We start from the raw sequence: 21,627 nt of genomic DNA, 5'->3' as shown, positions 1-21,627 counted from the left end.
TAAACTGCGGAAAATATTGCAATTTACTCTCCCAGGAAACCATTGCCTGATACAGCCACTGTTTCCTGTGGCCCACGCAAAGGGAGCGTCTATAGAACAGAACTGCTCGGGAGTTTCCCTCCCTGCTAAGGATGGATGAGAGTCTCTGGACCCATACTCCCACCCCCTCCCTCACCCCTTCGCCACCATTGCTTTGCATTCTATCGACATATTAAATTTATGTTTTGGAGGAGAACTGCTAAGACTTAAAAAAAAAAAACTAAGTTAATAGGCTGCACTGTTCCTTGCTATAGGCCTGGCCCCTTGTTATAGGGCTATTCAACATGCTTCGCATTGGTGTTTAGTTTAGATATGGAAACGAACGTGCCTATAAAGTACTGTGCTGTAAATATACCTTTACGAAGCTCTTGGGATGCCCTTTCTAAAACGTGAATTAAGATATTCCATGATTTCAAGCCTATAAACTGAGAAGTAGCCATTGCCCTGAGTGGTAATTTGCTTTCTGGAACCTTAGAATAAAAATCGCCTTTGCCTGCTGCTCCCCAAATTTGAGTTTGTGAGTGTGGTGGTGACTGTTGATGGCGTGTTTAGAAACAAAGATGTAAGATCTCAGATTTGGAACTACTTGCCGCACATTCGGAGGACCTGAGTTCAGGCCCCAGCACTCAAATAAAAAGCCAGGCATGGCAGTGCACATCTGTGACCTTCATGACAGGGTGGAGGAAGGTAAGACACGAGGATCCCAGTCTAGCTAAAGTGGGTGCACTTCAGACTGAGTGAAGACCCTGTCTCAAAAAATAAAGACAGGAGCTGTTGAAGAAGACACCTGACATTTACCTCTGGGCTTGCGCATGCACGCGCGCACACACACATGCACACACACGCACACACACACACACACACACACACACGAGAGAGTGAGACAGACAGACAGAAACCACTGTGACATCCTTGAAATCCTTCTTGTGTTGGTCACTTTTTTTGCTGTTATGATTAAACGTCCTGACGAAAGCAGCTGAAAGGAGGAAGAGTTGACTATTGTCTCGCAGGTCCAGAAGGATGTGGTCCATCGTGATGGGGAAGAAATGTTGACAGGCATGGAAGGCACGGTGGCCAGAGCAGAAGGCTGTCTGTTCACATGGCATCCACACTCTGAAAGCAAAGAATAAGCAGAAAGTGGGGTCTGGCTACAGAGCCTCAAGGCCCATCCCCAGGGGCTCACTTCCTCCAGTAGGGTCCCACCTCTTAAAAGTTCCACAACCCCCTCCACAGTGCCACCGTCTGGGGATCAAGAGTTCAAACGTGTGCCTAGGGAGGACATTTCCCATTTGGACAACAGCACTCCTTTACTTAGGAGCCATTTTCTTTTCCTTGTTTAAAGAGCCACCATATTTCACTGCTGAGCCCGAGAGTCGGATTTTAGGAGAAGTGGAAGAAACTGTGGACATTCCATGTCGAGCCATGGGTGAGTATGGGAGTACCAGGTGGAGATTTCTGGGGGGGGTCTTTAAATCCTTCCAGGAAAACAGTGGCCATCAAGGCTGGGGACACTGGACACTAGGACTCAATAGCTAGCCTGTGACTTAGCTGAAGGAAGTTGCCATTGTGCAGATCTTGCTTCCTTGTCTGTAGATCAATCCAGGGCTCCAGAAGAAGGAAGATGAGAAGGAAAGCCTCTTTCCCTTTGTCTGCCCCAAAGACAGCAGAATCAGCAGACCCTGTGGCTCCCCTCAGTATCTGGGTTCCCCAGAGTATATGGGCCTAAGACCGTGGCTCTCAAGAGACCTGTCTCTATCCACCAGGTGATAAGGACTGGGCACCATATCTATACATCCTACAGAAAAGGAGGGTGCTTTTAGTATTAATTAATTAATTAAATTTTGAGATAGAATCTCATATAACCTAGCCTGGCCTCAAACTTGCTACGTAGCCCAGGATGACCTTGAGCACCTGGTCTTCCCACGTCCACCTCTCGGCCTCTCAAGTGCTGGAATTCTAGGTATGAGCCACCACACCTGATTTATGCAGTGCCGGGGATGGCACTCAAGAGACTCCTGCATACTAGACAAGCACTCTGTCAGCTTAGCCACATGCCAGGGCCCTATCGCGATGGTTTATTTTTTTTTTGGAATGGGAACTTTTCCTACCTTTCTGTCCTTTCAGCTCTGAGGCAGCTCTCCTGTTCCACACGTCATTGTCCTTCCTTCCTGTGGCTCATTGTACCCCTCACTCTGCCTGTGACTTTACTGTGTGGTTACACAGGAAGTTACAGAATACTGCCCCCGTGTTCACACACACACACACACACACACACACACACACACACACACACACGCATGCACACACGACACGGGCTTTACAAGGCAATCCCTTACCAAGACCCATAGAGATGAAAAGGCTCTTTTCCTGTCTGTTTAGACCTGGCATCATAAGCACGGTTTCCCCCACTCACTCAGCGCTGGAAGGGAAACCTTGCTTTGGGAAGAAACAATGGCCCTTGCTTCATAATGAGAGCGCTGGAGACCCCGAGTAGGGAGAGCGAAGCAGTTCATGTTATGACCTTGCCAAATCTAGCCTCAACCTATAGAAAAGGCAGGAGAAAAGATGCCCTAAATTTCCTATCCAATTGGTTCAGGATGAAAAGCTTTTATCTAATGTATGTCCTAGGGCTGGAGACTCCCTCCTTTTCTGAGGTTTAGTTGTGTAGCTGATTGCATTGCCTGTGACTTTCCAGCCTTAGGACGAACCGAGAGCGCCTGGGCAAGCAGGTGTCCGCAGCTAGCTAGGGAAGCAAGTGCTCCGCTTGTCCGTGGCTCGCTTGCTAATGAGTGTTAAAGGCACCTTATACCAAAAAAAAAAAAAAAAAAAAGGCCAAACTGGTTTCGCTTTCATGCTAACAGTTTGGTAAGTGGCCTGGTTTCCTAAGAAGCACATGATCTCTCTATACACTATTGACTATTGGAACCTGGCTTCAGAGAAAGCACAGTTAAGCATTATGCTCAGAGCCTCCAGGATTAAACAAGACAGGGTTTGGAAAACTGTCACCAGGTGTCTCGCATATAGAACCTGCTCGCCAAATACTGGTCATGGGATAATGCAGAACAGTCCAAGACCCAGCCAGTGGCATCGGCCCATGTGCCTGCCATGACGCTCGGCTACCCTCGAGAGCTAATGCCGAGGACTTAGAGCAGGAGGGCAGGCCACACCTGTGTTCACCCATAGCCACCCCACGATTCTGTTCAGAAACAGGAGTCCTGTGGTGCTCAGCAGCTCTAAGTGAACGTAGAGTCGTCTCTGACCAGGAGTCCCTTCCAGTGGTTTAGGTCAGACATGCTCTTCACCAAAGGGCCTGCAGCCTCCAGTTCCCACTCCAGGTCCCCTCGTCACGGTCACTCCTAAACACGCTGTATTTCCGTTCTCCCCAGCTACAACTCCATTTGCGCAGCCACAGAGGAGGCTGAGAGAGGAACGGCACAGATGTTGAGTGAAGAGCCTTCTCTTGTGTGGCCTTGTTCTCCTCCTCTCCACAGCAGCCCCTAAAGCTTAGCTCTGCACACGAGAAGCTGGGCAGCATTTCCATTTCAGAAATAAGCACATTCTCGACTACTCCAGGGCATACGGTTCACATCTGACAAGAAATGCCCCCCAGTAGAAACCCTCCCACCCTCCTATGTAGTAACTATTATTTTTCAGTAAGTGGCAATCCTGGCATTATTTCTCTGTCAGGGGGCCCGCTCTCTTCTTGCAGAATTTCTGCGGGGTAAACTGTTAAGTGTAGACTTGTAACTGTGTATGGAGCGGGCCTTCCTACATTCCTCTGCGGTCATGTGATTTCCAGCTAACTCTGGCAATGTAGCAAACTGCATGGGGAGTGGGGAGGAGTTTTCCCGTGAGAGCAACATCATGTAATCACCATTATGAGATCTTACGTGAATTGCATATGCTTTTACCTTGAAATGGATTTTTAAAAGTTGTCCTGATTTAATGAGAGGTGACAGGAAACGTAATTAAGGGGAAGAACTGCCCGAGAACACATCGCCTGGAAATGCTCCCAACATCAGCTCTATTCATCCAAATGGACCATCTACACCCACGTACACTGAGACTGAGTCAGGGGTCTGAGTAAGCCTTAGAGAATCTCAGCAAAATGTGCCTTTTAAAACTTCAATCCATTTTATGGTGCCAGGCCTGGAGGCACAGGCCTGTAATCCCAGCACTCAGGAGCCTGAAACAAGAAGGTCAAGAGTTCAAGGCCAACCTGGGCTATGTAGCAAGGGTTTTTTTCTTTCTTTTTTTCTTTTTCTTTTTCTTTTTCTTTTTCTTTTTCTTTTTTTTTTTTTTTGGCTCAAAACCAACAACAAAAAAAGTATTTAGGGAAATTAAGGAATAAAAGCACCTAAACTCTAGAACTAAATCTTAATGTCTCATCAGGTTTCTATACCCAATGTATTTCTGGAGTTTGTTACATCCTGTGGGTTTGCGTGGATTCTCCATGGAGCCTCTTTGCACAGTTAGTTCACTCTGGGTGGTTGCGGTCCTCTTGGACTCCAGGAAGGTCAGAGAGATCCCCCAGGGAACCTAGCCCTGCACAGAAGCTGCTGGCAGAGGGTCCAAGGGTTCCCTGCTCAGGGCTGGGCTGCCCCCAGACAGTGCAGAGCCATAGTTATCAGCCCTGAGCTATGTGAACTGACCACTGCCATAGAGGACAAGGGCTTCAGAAGTTCTCACCGGGTGCTTAGGCTGACAGCAGTCCCTTCCATCTACCGCCCTTGTGAACCTGTCTTAATGTCCACCATGGAAGCCAGGCCTTGTGTCTCACTGGGATACAACACACAAGGAAGGAGAAACTAGGCAGGCAGGACTCTGAGGTCTGAGTCTGTCTGGTTCCCTAGTCCTTCTAGTCTAGCACCCTGCCATGTACCTTGGGGTACAGGCACAGGGCCTTGTGCACCCCCTTCCTCCTGTACTCATGTGGGTCTTGAGGACAAAGCAACTTTTTCAGTGTCTCCTAGGTGGGCATACATTCCCTCAGATGTCCCCACCCCCTTTAATCAGGGTCTCTCCAGGGCTTTGAAGTCACTCCTCCAGCAGTCTAGACTTGCCTCGAGGTCACTGACAACTGTGGGCTCGTCAAAGACTCCTCATGGCCCACAGCTTTGCTGATTGTGATCATGAGTACTCACGCTACCCAGAGCCCCTGTCATGTGCACGACGGGAGTTTTCCAGGCCAACCTGTCAAATCTTCCCAGCCTTTGAGGTCATGTTCTAAACTTTCCTGTTGTATTAGTGACTTGTTTCATGGCTGTGACTAAGTACCTGACCAGTGCACTGGCTTGCAGTGTGGGGGTACAGTCCATCATGGCAGGGAAGGGGGTGCAGGGCACAAGGAGAACCATGGTCACATGACATCCACAGTCAGGAAGCAGAGAGAGATGGATGCTGGTACTCAACTCTTTTTTTTTTTCTTTTTTTTTTTTTTCTTTTCTGTCCCATAGCGCTGTAGACCAGGCTGGCCTTGAACCCACAGAGATCCACCTGCCTTTTTCAAACTCACAGAGATCCCACGTGCTGGGATTAAAGGCATGTGTCACCACCGCCTGGCTTACTTTCTCCTTTTATTTCAGTCCTGGACCCCAGCCCGTGGGACAGTGTCACCCACATTTACGGCGTCAGTTAACCCACTATAGAAGCTGCCAACGACCCTGGACTAGCCTTCCTAGCAGGGACAGAATCAGAACTATCAACTCTGGCCTAAACTCAAGGGCAATTACAGTTAAAGTCTTTCTAAATGAGTGCAAACCTGGGAGCCATGGTCCTTGCTTATTCCTTCTTCCTCTTCAGAACTCTCAGTGTGGGTTTCTCCATGTGAGGTGAGGGAAGTGTCCCTGATAGATAGGCTATGGCATGTGAAACTTGCCATATGGGCCCCTGAAGCCATTTCGCCCTTACCCTCCTACAGAGAGCTCCTGGGGTGTAATGTTTCCCTCTATTCCTCTTCAGGGGTTCCCCTTCCCACCCTCCAATGGTACAAAGATGCTGTCCCCGTGAGCAAGCTCCAGAATCCGAGGTACAAAGTGCTTCCCAGCGGAGGCCTGCACATCCAGAAGCTGAGTCCAGAAGACTCCGGAATCTTCCAATGCTTTGCCAGTAATGAAGGAGGGGAGATCCAGACTAACACCTACCTGGATGTGACCAGTGAGTAACACATATCAGCATGGCCAGCCTTCCGGTCAGAGCTGCCCACTCTGCCCCAGCACACAACGGGGGAGCGTCCTGTGGGCTCCTGGGGTGACGAAGAGACAGAAGCCTGTGATGAGGGCTGAGCTAAGAACCATGACCTAGACAAGCCCATGGGCCTTGCTCTTTGTTTTAAGAAAAAAAAATCTTCCTTTTTAGACAAGTAGAAAAACATTTCTATCCCCCCTGGACAGAATGAGAAAGACTATCCAGTATATAGCTCGCTCCGAATCTTTTCCTTTTGATCTTTTTCTTCCGTTTTAAAAAATATTCATTCTCTACTTTAGTTTTATTGAACAATTATAGTACTTTTGTGGGTTTCTTTTATTATCCCATTAGCAGAAATACCTTGGCACCCTGTCTTTGAAAAATAAAATAAAAGTACAGGCTTTCACTGTATCTGCGGGTTTGCTTTCTAATCTCCCACAGCCGTAACATTGTTCTTCTGAAATGAAGTAGAATTTAGTGGCTATGGAATTGCACCTTTCAAGTTTGCCCTTTTTTGGAGGCAAAGTGCTGATATCGCAGGTGTGAGCACTGTGGGGAGTGTGGCCGTGGGGGGGGTGGAGTGGGGTGGGCATGTGGGTGTGTGTGTACACGTGGGACTGGTGGCTCCCTGCAGCGTGTGAAGAGACAGCTAAGTCCTTAAAATGCACACGTGTATTTTGGTAAATTTGGGAGGTCACTGGCCCTGGCCCTATCTGGCAGCCACACTTGCCCTCCACTGCAGAGCACCGGAAACCCATCTTGCTCCAGGCAGCTGCAATAATATTGGGTGTTTAAGCCAGAAACTGAGTTCGCATCCATGAGGATTATTTAGAACCCACCTTGCAGCTATGGCCAGGTGTTCTGATGCAGACTGACCGGGTCGTTTGAGTTTGTGTGCTGTCTATTTGTTTCTCTATGAAGGGCCTGGTAGTCGATGCTGTAGACGTTGAGGGACGCAGTCTGTGCCGCAGCTCCAAAGCACAGAAGGTGTAACCTTGCAGGAGGGAATGGGAGTGTATGTGAGTAGCAGTGTATGTGAGGTCCATGGACTCCCCTGCTCCCGCCACCTCTCCATCACATGGAAGAGAGGCAGGGGCTGTGCAGCCACGTAGCTGATCTGGAGAACACTGGAACACTGGCTGCATTTTATTCCAGTACGTGCCTGTCTCCTTCCTCTTGCTTGGGACTGTGAGGCCCTCTTGCTGCCTGCCTTTCCCCATGAACAAAAATGAGCCACTGCATGGGACAGGGGTTCTTAGATCTGTATGTCAGCTTTCAGAATGTCCCTGGGAAGTGTGGACGTGTCATCCCGTCCCGGATACAGTCTGTTGCCTAAAGGACAAAGCCGGTTGGTTTCTGTAGATAAACGCCCTTCCTGGATCCTTGGGCTTGGGAAAAGGGCATCCACTTCCGGTTAGATGCTAAGCAGCAATGGTTGTTCCTAGTGGCACAGGGCAGGAACCACTCCAGAATGACTACCGTTTTTTGGACATAGTACCTTTCCCTCTGATTGGTCCTGCAAGACCTGCGCAGATTCCCAGGCAGGCTTCTCAGAGCCGGAGCCACAGTTCACCGTTAACTTCTCCCTACAGATATTGCTCCTGCCTTCACCCAGCGTCCAGTGGACACCACGGTGACAGACGGGATGACAGCCGTCCTGAGGTGTGAGGTGTCTGGGGCTCCCAAACCCGCCATCACGTGGAAGAGAGGCAGGTGGCTCTGCAGCCACGTGGGTGTGGCTGGTGTGGAAAGCGCTGGGATGTTGGCTGCATTTTCTTTCTTCTCATTCATGCCCTCAGCGAAGACCAAATGACATATATTGAATGTCTCCACCAGGGGCCATAGATGCCAGGGTGCAGTGTGAATAAGACAGGTGACCCTGGGCTTCTAGGAAACTTGGGGACTGGAGAAATGGTTCAGCTAGTAAAATATCTGTTACATAAGCATGAAGATGTGTGTTTAGTCACCAGTACCCATGTAAAAAACTGTGCACCCGTCATCCTGGCACAGGGGAGGCAGACAGTCTAGATCATTCAGTGAACCCCAGTTCCCAGCCATAAACCCTGTCTTTAAAAAATAAAAAAGGTCAGCCTCTATATACGTTCACACCGTGGACATATAAACTTGTACATACACACAACCATACAGACACCTCATAAACCAGTGGTTCTCAACCTGTGGGTCGCAACCCCTTGGGAACAAATCTTTCATGAGGGTCACCTAATACCATCAGAAAACATAGACGTTTATATTATGATTCATAACAGTAGGAGCATTACAGTTATGAAGTAGCAATGAAAATAATTTTGTTGTTGGGGGGTCACCCCAACAAGAGGGACTGCATTAAAAAGGGTTGCAGCCTTAGGAAGGTTGAGAACCACTGCCATATACATACTATTTTGAGAAAAAAAAAGCTCTTAGGAAAGTCAGTGGCAATGACCGAGCAGTAGTGACTGTGTAAGTGTGGCTCTCCTGTACATACGCCCACGGGGGCTCCTGGAGATAGTAAGCCCGAGATACGAAGGAAGCATGAGAAGTGGTCATCCACAGGTAACAATCCATACACACATACACAGACCAGTGTCTGATTAATAAGACCTCATAGTACTAGGCAACCAGGATGTTTCTGGTGTTCAGCGTCCTTGCCAATGATGGGGGAAATGCTTCATCTCTTTTACATAGAATGTTCACTTTGCTCGGATTATTGTCTTACCAACAGTGCCACCCTCTCCTTCCCTGCCGACTGCTGTGCCTCTAACGATCCCCTGTTCTCCTTTGCTCCTCAGGAAACCTCATTCTGGCCAGTGGCTCTGTCCGGATTCCTAGGTTCATGCTGCTGGAATCTGGGGGGCTGAGGATAGCCCCCGTCTTCATCCAGGATGCCGGCAACTACACCTGCTATGCAGCGAACACCGAGGCCTCTGTGAACGCCTCCGCCGTGCTCACCGTGTGGAGTAAGGACCGTTCTCTGTGCCGCTTCTGTTAAGGCCACTAGCATCACCGTATCCTCTGCGTCCCGGGGATGTCAGAGCTGCTTTAGATTTTCTCACTTAGTTCGAAGAAGATGATTATTTTTACAACTAATTTGTAGAAATCTGTTGAGTAATTAAATTTTCTGTTTCTGAAAGAATAATTCGGAGGCGTATCCGGAGAGTCAGGGGTGCGATTTCAAGAGCCGCAGCAGATTGACTTTTTCAAATCCGTAGACTTATTATACCCAGTTGGCTAGAACAGCTAAAATAATGTTTTGATTAATTTTATAAGGAAATTGAATCATTCATTGATATTCTAAAGAAAGTATTTTGAAGACTAAGGCGATCACTCAGTCAAAAGATTTCTTGGGGTGCAGTCAAGAGGATATGAGTTTGATCCCCAGCACCCACCAGACATACACTTGTAACCCCAGTGCTATAGGGCCAGACACAGGAGAATTCCTGGGGCCCACTGGCAGCCAGTCTTCCCTGGGGCTCCAAGTACAATGAGGGGCTTTGCCTCATAAAATATAGTGGAGAGTGGTTAAGAAAGACACCTGACATTGACCTCTGGCCTCTGTACGTACACACAAACATGGGTGCATACACAACAGAACGTATTTTTTCTATACTATCTATGGTTCAGCTACATAAATTAAATAAATTAAATAGAAGCAAACAGTAGGGACATCTTGGTTCCCTCCGTTTTTGTCAATCTCAGTGTAGGTCACTGTCCTTGATGTACAGAAAGAATTATTTTCTGTAGCATGATGACACACCAAGCGTCCCCTGCCCCTCTAGTGCTGTGGTTCTCCTCCTTCCCAATGCTGCAACCCTTTAATGCAGTTCCTCATGCTGTGGTGACCCCCAACCAGGCAATTATTTCATTGCTACTTCATAACTGTGATTTTGCAACTGTTATGAACCATAATGTAAATATATGATAAGCAGGATATCTGAAATGTAGCCCCTGTGAAAGGGTCATTCAACCCCTAAAAGGGCCATGACCCAGAGATTAAGAACATCTGCTCTCATGCCTAAGTGCCCTTTCTTCCTGTTACCCCTGGCAAGATTCCAACAGTTCATTTTCAGATGGAAAAGGCTGGTGTACACTGACAGTCTCTGTAAGGCTCTCTAGTGAGAAAGTTCAAACTCACTCCACTAATGTGTGAAGATGCAGTCAGTTGTAAAGAACTTACACACATACGTGTGCACATGCACACACACATACACACTTCTCATATTTGGCATTTTCTCTCAAATCATCATTGTACATTTTGATACATGACCCTTTTAATGGAATTTTTAAAGATTTTTTTTTTCAATTATCTATATGTCTAGGGGAGTGGTCTAGGGGAGTGGAGGTCACGCACATGACTGTAGGCGCCTTCGAGCCAGAAAAGGTCTTCTGATTCTTTGAAGCTGGAATTGCAGGCAGCCCACATGGGTGCTGGGAACTGAGCTCAGGGTCTCTGCAAGAGCAGTGTGCACTCTTAACCACTGGGCCATCTCCCCAGCCCCAGATAACCCTTTGAGTTTTTTTATTAGATATTCTCAAAACATCAATTTCTTTTCATTTAAGTTCCAACACTGTTGGCAAAGTACTAAAAAGAGGTTTTGTTATGCTTGGAGGTTGGGGCCAAGCGCATTTGACACATGGGAAAACATTAGCTTCACGTTTTCAAACTTGTGGGAAGGGAAACTGTGAGGTCTGGCTCTCCAAAGATCACTCTCTAGAAAGTTCCATGGATCTACTGAGGCTCAGCATTGGGACCATGCTTAGCGGAGTGACAGTGAGCCAGCTCAGTACCTGTAGAGTTATCCAGATTGCTCAGTCGAGCTGCTCGGAACAGTCATGTGCCCTCTCATAGGCAAAGGCCAGAAGACTCAGAAACCTTTCCTGACACCTGACACGCGGCTCGTAAGCCGCCGTGCTGAACCTCAAAATTCTAGTTCTGTGTATGGCACCATAGTGGCGCCCCCTGGCAGGTGTGTGACAGTGCGGCCCAGGCTGACTGGAGAAGCTGGCATCTGCAGCAGTGGCTGTGGGTTCTGGGATCCTCAGATGGGAGACAGCCGGTTGGCCCTGCCTCTTACCAGCTGTGTGGTCCTGGGAAATTCATAGTGGGCCTAGGCATCCATGCTCACGCTCAAGAATTAGGAGTAATGACAGCCGTCACAGGTTTGCTCTTGATTAAATCAAACAGCACAGATGACAGCGCCTTCCAAAGTCTGTGTGGACATTAGAAAATTTTAAGACAATAATTATCTTAGCGAAGACTCTCAATATATACTATTTATTTACCTGTATATTCATTGCAACACCAGGGATTAAACCTAGGACTTTGACTGCTGAGCTACATCCCCAGCCCCCTTTTTACTTTTCCTTTACAACCAGGGTCTCAGTGTGTTTCCTAGGCTGCTCTTAAGCTTACTCTGAAACTTGTTGGCCATGAACTTACTCCAGAGGCCAAGCTGGTCTTGAATTTGGTCCTCTGTCTCAGCCTCCTTAAATAGAATGATAGGCTTCCATTTTCTTCCCTGGTTTAAAAATCCCAACTTCAGGCCAGAGAGACAGCTTAGACAGTTGAGCTCTTAACTTACAAGCAGGAGGACCTGAGTTTGATCCCCAGAACCCATGTAGAACTGGAAGCGATGGCGTATGCTTGCCATCCCGTGATCAGGGAACAAGAGACAGGCAGATACTTGGAGCTCACCGACCAGCAAGCCTACCCTACTTGGTGAGTTCCAGGCCAGTGAGAGACCCATCAAAAAAATAAGGTGGACAGCTTCAGAGGCACAGCCCCTAAGACTGACCTCACACATCCGTACACACACATAGAGACACTCCAAAGAGTCCAGACTCTAACCTGCAGCAGGGGACTGACTCCCCAAGCATTTGCAGACCTCTTTGTCTCTTCTGGAGAGTTTGGAGATCCAGGGATGGCTTAGGAGTGGGCGGGCGGGTTAACTGACTTTGCTGCCACCCAGAAAGCCTTGTTTTCCCTTCCCTGAACCTCGCTGAGCGCTTCCGTTTACACCCGCTTTGTCAAGATGAGAGCGAATTCGGAGGCTTTGATGTCAGATGACCAATTCATTGTCCCCTGGGGGCACAGACTCGCACACTGGTGATTTCATCGGGCTGTGACTTGTGTTGTTTCAGATCGAACGTCCATCGTTCACCCCCCGGAGGACCGCGTAGTGATTAAGGGGACGACAGCCACCCTGTGCTGCGGAGCCACCCATGACCCTCGGACCTCTCTCCGGTTGCTCACACTGTTTTCATTCTATAGGAGTTGTTAAGATTCCTCAGGCTAATGAAGGGAAAGTAGGGATGAGAAGGGAAAGTTTGGGAGTCTTTGCAGCAGATCCCCAATGATGGCATCTCCCAGTGGCAGGCTCCATCATTAATCACAGGAACCGGTCTTTCATTCCAGCCTTATGTATTATTTACAGTGGGCTGTGCTCCACTCCGTGGCTTCAATACAGCTTTTTGTGATTTTCCTGCCAAGGTTAATACACTGTCTGTAAAAATGCTCTTGTCAGGGACTGATACTTAATGAGACAGAAATCCAGAGGGATGGAATAGGATTTTGGTGGTGTTGACACGGGAGCTCTGCAATGTGTGTGTGTGGGGGGGGTTCATCCTGCGAGGATGGTTTTTCTGGATAGAAAAGTACGCGGATGTCCAAGGAAGAAAAGGGGAGGCACAGGCAAAGGAAGGAGCCAGACGGCCAGGAGATTCTCTAATGCCAAGTGGGACATCCTGTAGACTGAGAGCTGATGATGATACTTGTGATACTTGTCTTAGACATGTGGCTAGATTATAGAGTGCTTGCCTAGCATGCATGAAGCCCGGGTTTCCATCTCCAGCACTGCATACACTGACCTCGCGGTGTATACCTCTAACCCCAGCACTCCAGAGGTGGAAACGGGGATCAGAAATTGAAGGTTGTTTTCAGACACATGATGATTCAAGGTCAGCCTTGGTTACATTAAACTTGTCTCAAAACAAAACAAAACCAAGCTGGGCATGGTAGCACGTGCCTTTAATTCCAGCACTATGGAGGCAGAGGCAGGGGGGATCTCTGTGAGTTGGAAGCCAGCCTGGCCTACAAGAGCTAGTTCCAGGACATTTAGGGCTATCCAGTGAGACCCTGTCTCAAAACCAAAACAAACAACACAAAATCCCCAAACAGACCACTTCAGGTAAGGGCCTGACTGCAGACAGGTGGCCCTCAGCAATGAGCTTTGTCACAAAGAGCAGAATGGTTGTGACTTTTCAGACTCACCTCTGAAAATAAATGAACCAGGAAAGGGTGGTGGTGGAGGAGAGAAATACATCACACAACATCGCCATCACACCTTAGTTCAGAAGAATGGAATTGGAGCTGACAGTGAGCAGCGGGGATGGCCATCAAAGCAGACACTGAGAACTGGGTTCAGACCCTTGACCTTGACCCCTCAGTGCAGGCATTTGGCAAACCATTCATTTCTCCATCCCCACCTGACTCCCCAGAGTCTCCGGGGCTGGAATACAAGTGCAGGTTAATTATAAGAACAACAAACACAAAACCCAAAGAGCACACAGAAGCAACAAGTTAAAGGTTACACAGGGGATTCTGGGAGGCCTACCAGGAGATCTTTTCACACCTAGAGAATCCGTTCATTGTGAAGGCTGCGGGTATGGAGTAAAAAATGCTCCAAGAGCTCAGAAGTACCCCCTTTGGATGGTCCTCTGCAGCACTGAGTCCCCCTTTCTATGAAGGGCCTGGACTGTACCCACTTTCAAGGGTCCCAGGCTATACAGGGCAATCTGTCTTTCTCTCTGGGTGGGTTTTTCACAGTTGTCCCTTGTGTTGAAGGGTGACCTCCTGTGACTAATTCACAAAACTCTGTGCCGTGAATACACAGGGTGGAAAGGGCCGGTACATTTTGAAAATGTGACCAAATTATTCTAATAAAGAAAAACCAGCACTTTCATCTCATCCAGCCGTCAGCAGGGGCCCTGCCCAGGGACATTTAGGGCTGGACAGGCTCGTAATTGAGTCTATATTGGAAAAGAAAAATGTGCTAAAATGGCCATAAAGATTAAATGAGGAAGAGAGGTGACATCAGAGACAGCCTGCCCAGGGTGGTGCAACTTTAGCAGGACAGTTACAAGATGCACTGAGCTTTGTTCAGGAGGTGGGGTTCCTCTCTGGGGGAACCTCTCTGGGTTCTATTACTGAGGCAGGAGAGCTGGGTGGGTGCAGTCCAGTAGGTGACCAGACAGCTGTGTCTCTGCTCCAGAGTCCTTGTCTCCCAGACACACACTCAGACAGATATCCCCAGTCATCTTTATTGTCATATTTGGGGATTTTGTTTGTTGTGTGTGTTAGGAGTAGCATATCTGTGGTGCACAAGTGTGTGTGTGTGTGTGTGTGTATCTATGTGGCTGCATGCTATATATATATATGCAATTGCCCATATTGCATATGGGAGGTCAGAAGAAGGTGTCCAATCCCCATAGCTGATCTGGGTACTGGGAACCAAACTGGGGTCATCTGGAAGGGCAGGACACACTCTTAACCACTGAGCCATTTCTCCAACCCCAAACTCACACTTGTAAAAAAAAGTGTAGCTCAGTGATTTTTACTCTGTTCCCCAATTCACCAGCTGCTGGCTCTTCCCTGCCAAGGAGGGGGTGGGGAATCCTGCTCCTGAAGGTTTCGTGATGAACTCTCTGCTTGTCTCACAGTTACGTTTGGAAAAAGGACAACGTGGTCATCACACCGTCCAGCAGCTCAAGAATTGTGGTGGAGAAGGACGGGTCCCTTCTCATTAGCCAAACTTGGTCAGGGGACATTGGGGACTACACCTGTGAAATCGTATCTGAGGGAGGAAATGATTCCCGAACGGCGCGGCTGGAAGTGATGTGAGTACTGAGCCCCTCCCTGTCTCAGCCGACACCCTTCCACTTGAACACTCATAACCCATGGCAACACATGCTGTCCCAAGCCGCCGGCCTGTGGCCAGCACATCCCACCATGCAACTGTGTATGACAGCAAGGCCTTTTCCTTTTTCCTTCTTTTCTCATCCACATGTGTTGTGTGCACACATGTGTGCATGCATGTTTGCAGGGCTGTGTGTGCATATGTTGGAGATGGGGTGGTAGGTGAGGAGGTCAGAGATCATCGTGTCTTTAGTTGCTTTATAAAAATGTCCCCTCCCAGAAAAGCCCTGAGCACATGAGCACAAAATGCAACCTGCAAAGAAAGAATCGAAGCCTCATAGTTGCCAGGGCAGAAGCTGGTGCGTGATGCCCATCCGTCCCCTCAGCCTGCTGCTGCAGTGCATCCCACTGCAGTGCATGCTGGGACCTTAGATGGCAACTGTGGGAGGTTTTTCTTACAGCTCTGCCCCACTGCGATACAGGAAGGATTCTGAACACAGGCAGCATCCTCTAAAAATAGCGTCCAACCAAGCCTCATTTATCTGTAAGTCCCCAGTACCTGCTGACGGGATTAAGAATAAAGAGAATGCCTGCAGAGCCACACTAGGCCTTCTGTGTATGTCCCTGCACTCAAGAATGAACAAACACAAGCTCTCTAAGTTGGAGGAGTTTAAAAGGTTAATGAACGTGCTGGAGAGGTGGCTTAGCAGTTAAAAACACTCGCTGCTCTCGCAGAGGGCTCAAGTTCAGATCTCAGCACCCACATTGGCATCTCAAGACTTTCTGTGACTCCAGTTCCGGGGGATCTGACTCCCTCTTCTGGCTTCCTCCAGCACCCACACAATAAGGCATGCACACATAAGTAAGAGATATAAACGACAAAAATTTAATGAAGGGACCGGGCTGTGGCTCCATGGGTGAAGTGCTTGTTGTCCATGCGTACACACCAAGTTTAGCTCTGCAGCAACAATATTAGAAGCTGGGTACAGTGTACACTTTGGGAGGCACAGACAGGCAGGCAGACCCCAGGGTTTGTGGACCAGGAAATTTAGCAGAAATGGTTAGCATAGGTTAAGTAATAGATTCTGTGTCAAATGATGAGGTAGAGAGTGATTGAGGAAGATACCCAATGTCAGCCTCTAACTTTCACATGCACAGAGAGAGAAAGACAGAGACAGAGACAGAGACACAGAAAGAGATAATGTGACATATAGCACCCAGTCCAGAAAGCCCTAGTGTACATTCAGAAACTGGAACTGAAACAGTTCCATTCTACCTTCTGTCTGCCCTCTCCTGAGTGACTCTGATTCTCCTTAGATGTTGAGCTATGATGAACCTGGAGCCCAGGGCAGACTTTGAGAGCAGCCTTGGGACCCATTTGGCTTTGGACGCCCAGGGTCTCCTTCATCCCTGCTGTCAGCATTGTAGCCCTCAGGTCCCTGAGCTCTCTCTGTCTCACCTGGTCCTCAACCCACGGCTCCCTCCATGATGTGGCTTGTGTCTTCTGTGCCTGTCACCAGAGGCTTCTGCTTCTACATCCTTTAGCATTCAGCTCTAGGATGGTTTCCTGCCAATCAGTCACAGGTGCCTCCTAACTTTCTCCTGGCCCATCCTCCTTCACAGCATCACCCACACTGGGAGAAACAAGGCTACCATCTCAAACCTTCCCCTCCCAGAAGTCCCTGTTTGCATTCCGGGTGCCTGGCATGCAAGAGATGCTCCGTAAATGCACAATGGCCGGTGATTGACTAAAGGCAGGCAGGAATGCACTAATGAGTATGCATTCTAGGCTAATGGCTGGCCTCCAGTTCTCGCTTACCTTCAGGGTGTGTCTTAGGAATAAACAGGCAGGTACCCACTGTCTATCAAAAGCCCAGCTCCGCTGCCCCCACTCAACTCATGATTTTTTTTAAAAAAAAATTATTTTGATGATGTTGAAGAACACAGCCCGTGAATTCGCATAATTCTCCATACTATTCACATTTTTAAAACTACCTTTGAGAACTCTTAGATCATCCAGTCTGGGTATCAAATAAATAAGTGTTAGCAGTTCATAAAGGCTCCGTCAGCAACAGCCCAATTGCGTACCTCCAATATAGCACGTTCTTTTTATTCTGAGCCGTTTTTATGTTCTGCTGATTTACATATCTTCCCCACTATTTACTTATTTGATTTCCTCTAAGTAAAATACATTTTTCAGCAAGCGTTGCTGTATGTATAAAATAATAGGCTTTCTGCAATGGTGAAACACCTCATTGCTACAGATAGAAATATTTGCAAATCTGTGATTCAAACCAATTTGGGTGCCACGGGCTGCAGAGCTGATTCCGCAGGCTGTTGGCCCCTGGGAGTTCCTGGTGTGATAAACACGCTACTCTCCCAAGTGGCGAGGAATAGGGAGAGTGGGACATCATTAGATCCAGAGAGCTCTTGGAATGGGGGAGATGGTTCAGTCAATAAAATGCTTGCCAGGTGGGTATAAAGACCTGCATAGCAATTTCCAGTGCCCCCATGAAATACCGGGCATGGTAGCGTTTGCCTGTAATCCCAGAGCTGGGAGGCAGGGACAGGCCAGTCCTGAGAGCTTGCTGGCCAGCCAGTCTAGCTGAGTTGTTAAGCTCCAGGTTCAGTGAGAGACCCTGTCTCAAAAAAATGAAATGGTAAGGGACAGTGAGCTGACTCCATACGTAAAGGTGCCTGCCATCCAAGCCTAGCATTGAATATCCGAATTCAATCCCCATATCTGACAGGAAGGTGGAAGGAAAGAGTCACTTTATACAACTGTTCTCTGGCCTCCACATGCACATGTGCTTGCACACATGCACACAAACAACACACACACAGAGAAAGAGATCTGGGGACACCATGGCACCAGCGACAGTCAGAGTGATGATAATTGGAACAGTTCAGGAATGTGGAGCATCCCATGCTTCTCAGAGTACCTTCTAGTCCAGCATGACCACATTTCCACGATTACCCAGATAGCAATAAATAAGAAAGGAAAACATGAATATTGCCAAAGGGACTGAGAGGCACTTAGAACTGAACAGTGTCCTTAAGCATAAGAGAGTCCGAGTCCCCCTTTCTCTCCACTCCAGTTAAAAGCCATGCTTTTGAATACAGGATTTAGGGCTCGGGAGATGGCTCAGTTGGTAACATCTTCACCCTGCAAGCACAAAGACCAGAGTTTGATCCCCAGAACCCACATTAAAGAAAAAAGACAGGCATAGTAGTGCACACTTGTAGTCTCAGTGCTGGGGAGGCAGAGACACGACGGTCCGTGGAGCTCGCTGGCCAGCCAGTAGACTAGTTAATTGGTGAGCTCCAGCCCAGAGAAAGACCCCATCTCACAAATAAAAATGTCAGCAGCTCCTAAAGTAGAGTACCTAAGGTTGGTCTCTGCCCTTCATACGCATGTGCACACACACACACACCATAGTTATATACTGAGAACATCTGAAGTGAGCTCTTAAAAAATAGATGTCACCACGCTCATTTGTTCCATGGTTGATCATTTTAGCACTAAGTGTTGTCTCTGCTGGAAGCTGGCTGAGTGATGCTTCAGGCCCGCGACACTGGTAGCAAGGCTGCTGACTGCAGCAGAGCCCCCATGAGCCAGGGTGACCAGGGATCCTTCCCACACGAGTGTGGACTTGCGGCATGTTGTCTTGCTCCTCTGCTTCAGTTGGCACAGCTTACAGACTGGACGTGGTGGCAGTGACCTCACAGGACTGTCATGGCCAGTGTTTCTCCAGTCCTGTGGTGAGCCCAGTGGAGGAGGGTCTTTCGAGAATTTAAAGCTCCCACAGTTTCCTCTCCACCTCAGAAATGGAGGGAATTGCCTCTCGTATCATGGGTCTCTGTATTGAAGCTGGGTGCTTCCATCCCTAAGACTCTGTTACTTTTGATCAGTTCCTCATGACCCTCTGACATACTAGAGGTGACTCCTGCCATTGAGCCCCCAGTACCTGCCTCTGCCAAGCAAATAGTGGGTGCCGAATAAATGTCTAAGTAAACCTCCCCCACTTACTAAGTTAAAAACAGGAGGGCATATCCTCCTGTATCATCCAGGGCAAGGAATGTAGGTAGGCTCTCATCTAATACCCTCTCTAAAATTCCAGATGGCTCAGCGGCATACCTTATACATTAGATGCAGAGCATTAAACTTTGTCACCCTGAAGGCTAAAGTGGTTGCTCAGCTGGTAGAATGCTTGCCCAGAACACATGAGATCCTGGGTTCAATCCCCAGGCTTGGTAATAGTCATCTGTAGTCCCAACACTAGGAAAGTGGGAACAGCAGGATTCAAAGTCCAAGACTGGGCTAGGGCTGTAGTTCAGTTGGCAGAGTAGTTCAGCCTGGCATGCATAAAGCCCTGGGTTCAGTTCCCAGAACAGAACCAAGCTGGATACGGTGATGGTACATGTCTGCTATCCAAGCATGGGGGTGCAGAGGGTTAGAAATTCAGAGTGGTTCAACCACACAGCGAGTTCAAGGCCAGCCTGGGGTACAAAAGACTGTCTCAAAGGGGTGCATGGAAGTCAGTGATAAAGTACCCCCACGAAAGCTGCCTGGGCATGGCGGCCTACCTGTAGCTTTAGCACCCTGAAGACGGAGGTAGGGAATGCCTGGAACAAGCTGGAAACCAGACTAGTCAAATCAGTGTGTTCCAAGTTCAAATGAGAGATCCTGCCTCAATGAATAAAGTGGAGTATATGTAATCAAGGAAGACTCCTGAGGTCAGCCTCAGGCCTCCTTGTTCACATGCACACGGTGCACACATCCGCTCACACGTGCAAGCATGCACACACACACACACACACACACACACACACACACACACACACCATACACACAGATCATTCTTGACCATACTGAAAATTAAAAGTCAGTCTGGGCTACCCAAGACCCTGTCTCAAAAGCAGAAAACAAACTACCAAAACCATTTTCACCTTGAGTTTTAATTCCATCTTTCCCTCTAGTTCACTGGCGTTATAGAGGGCAGGATCTCAGTCCTGGGGTGACCCTGTGTCCCTCAAAACTTCTTGCCTTGTTAAACACACCAGAAAGACCAGTTTCCTGAGGTGTTATATGGATTGATTAATTGTTCAATCCTTTAAAGACCCAATTAGCATCGCCTGGCCCGTCCTGCTATCAGAGACTAATTCTTAGGAGCCCAAAGTACAGAGAAAATCTAATTTACTGAGCTGACTGGAAGACTCAGACCCTGAGGCAGCAGGAGAGGTTTCTTTCAATAAAACTACTTCTGACAAAGACATAATAAGGAGTGAACGATTTAACACCATCCCCCAAAGTTATCAGGCCCCTTGTCTTTCTCCTCAGAGCAAAGTGGAAGAAGATGGGTTTGACCAAGTCAGGATTTGTGTCTCAAAGGGGCAAAGCTCTTTTGATGGAGAAAGACTGACCTGGTCCTCTTTTGCAGGAGCAATTCTTCCTCGGCCACAATTTTACCAATTGTCCAAAACTGCTCCTCCCTCCTGCACACCGCCCTCCCCGTCTACCCTCCCCTGTGTAAGCTCCTGCCACTACGGCTGTTGATAATTTCTGATAATACCGTGGTGTAAGGGGCCTGGTGCCAATCTCCCGTTCCATTTCCAATGCAAGGTGACTCTGAACTGGCTTCCACGGCCATGGTTCCTCGCATCTTTGGTTTGTCGCCACTGGGTATTGTCAGATCCAGAAGAAACTCGGGACATAGGACTAACGGTGGCTGTTAGCACACCAAAGCTCAGGCTGGCCTCCAGACTCACTCAGTACCTGTGGCTCTACTCAGCTCCCTCACCCCACCCATTTACCTTAAACCTCTCCAGCTCATGAGTTTCCCCCCAGCTTCTAGTACCTTATAACCTGCCATTTAGGCCGTGTGTTCTCTATGCCGCGTGGCCCCTCTCTCTTGGTCTCCTTTACCCACATACTCTCCTCTTCCTCTCTCGATCTACCCCCTCTCTCTCCTCTTCCTCTCTCGATCATCTACCCTCTCTCTCTCCTCCCACAGCCCAGTTCAGTCTACTGACCATGTTTTGTCTGCTACTTTCTCTCCCTGCTCTGGACTCTTCCAGATGCCTCTGGCTGTATCTCTCTCATGCTGACAATGGAAACCTTCCCCTCCACCACAGCTTGGCATACTCATGTCCTCGCTTTGTACAGCTGTAAATGTCTGAGACCCCCAAACATCATCTACCCACTTGCCTTAGAGTTGTCAGTGAAGTGCTTGGGTGCAGCCTACTCCTGTTAGATGAGATTTTCTGGGATGGATCCAGGGTATATGAAAGCCACATTTACCCATGACTGACATGTTGCTCAGAGGTATTATGATGTCTCATCCTCAAAATGACCATCAGCAAGTTAAAGAGAAAGCCTGGTGCTGGGAATGTCTCAGTAGGTAGACCACTTGAAGCATAAGCACAAGGACCTGGGTTTGTATCCCCAGCACCTATGTAAAAAGCCACCTATAGTATCTATAATCTATAACCTC

At 48.3% G+C, this 21,627-nt stretch overlaps 1 protein-coding gene across 1 annotated transcript in view; it reads left to right on the top strand.

Annotated features, from left to right (window-relative positions):
• Nucleotides 1–21,627, top strand: part of Sdk1 (sidekick cell adhesion molecule 1) — a 944,655-nt gene that overhangs the window by 692,805 nt on the left and 230,223 nt on the right. Inside the window, exons 8-13 of the mRNA XM_087903322.1 lie at nucleotides 1,382–1,465; nucleotides 6,001–6,195; nucleotides 7,818–7,934; nucleotides 9,012–9,179; nucleotides 12,361–12,463; nucleotides 14,938–15,114. Of these exons, the coding sequence (XP_087759448.1) occupies nucleotides 1,382–1,465; nucleotides 6,001–6,195; nucleotides 7,818–7,934; nucleotides 9,012–9,179; nucleotides 12,361–12,463; nucleotides 14,938–15,114 (844 nt within the window). The remainder of the gene's footprint in view (nucleotides 1–1,381; nucleotides 1,466–6,000; nucleotides 6,196–7,817; nucleotides 7,935–9,011; nucleotides 9,180–12,360; nucleotides 12,464–14,937; nucleotides 15,115–21,627) is intronic.

This window comes from Myodes glareolus, chromosome 2 (genome assembly GCF_982192425.1).
Source record: "Myodes glareolus chromosome 2, mMyoGla1.1, whole genome shotgun sequence".
Lineage (NCBI taxonomy): Eukaryota > Metazoa > Chordata > Mammalia > Rodentia > Cricetidae > Myodes > Myodes glareolus.
The sequence above is the reverse complement of the archived record's forward strand: the minus strand, read 5'-3'. Positions and strand labels throughout refer to the sequence as shown.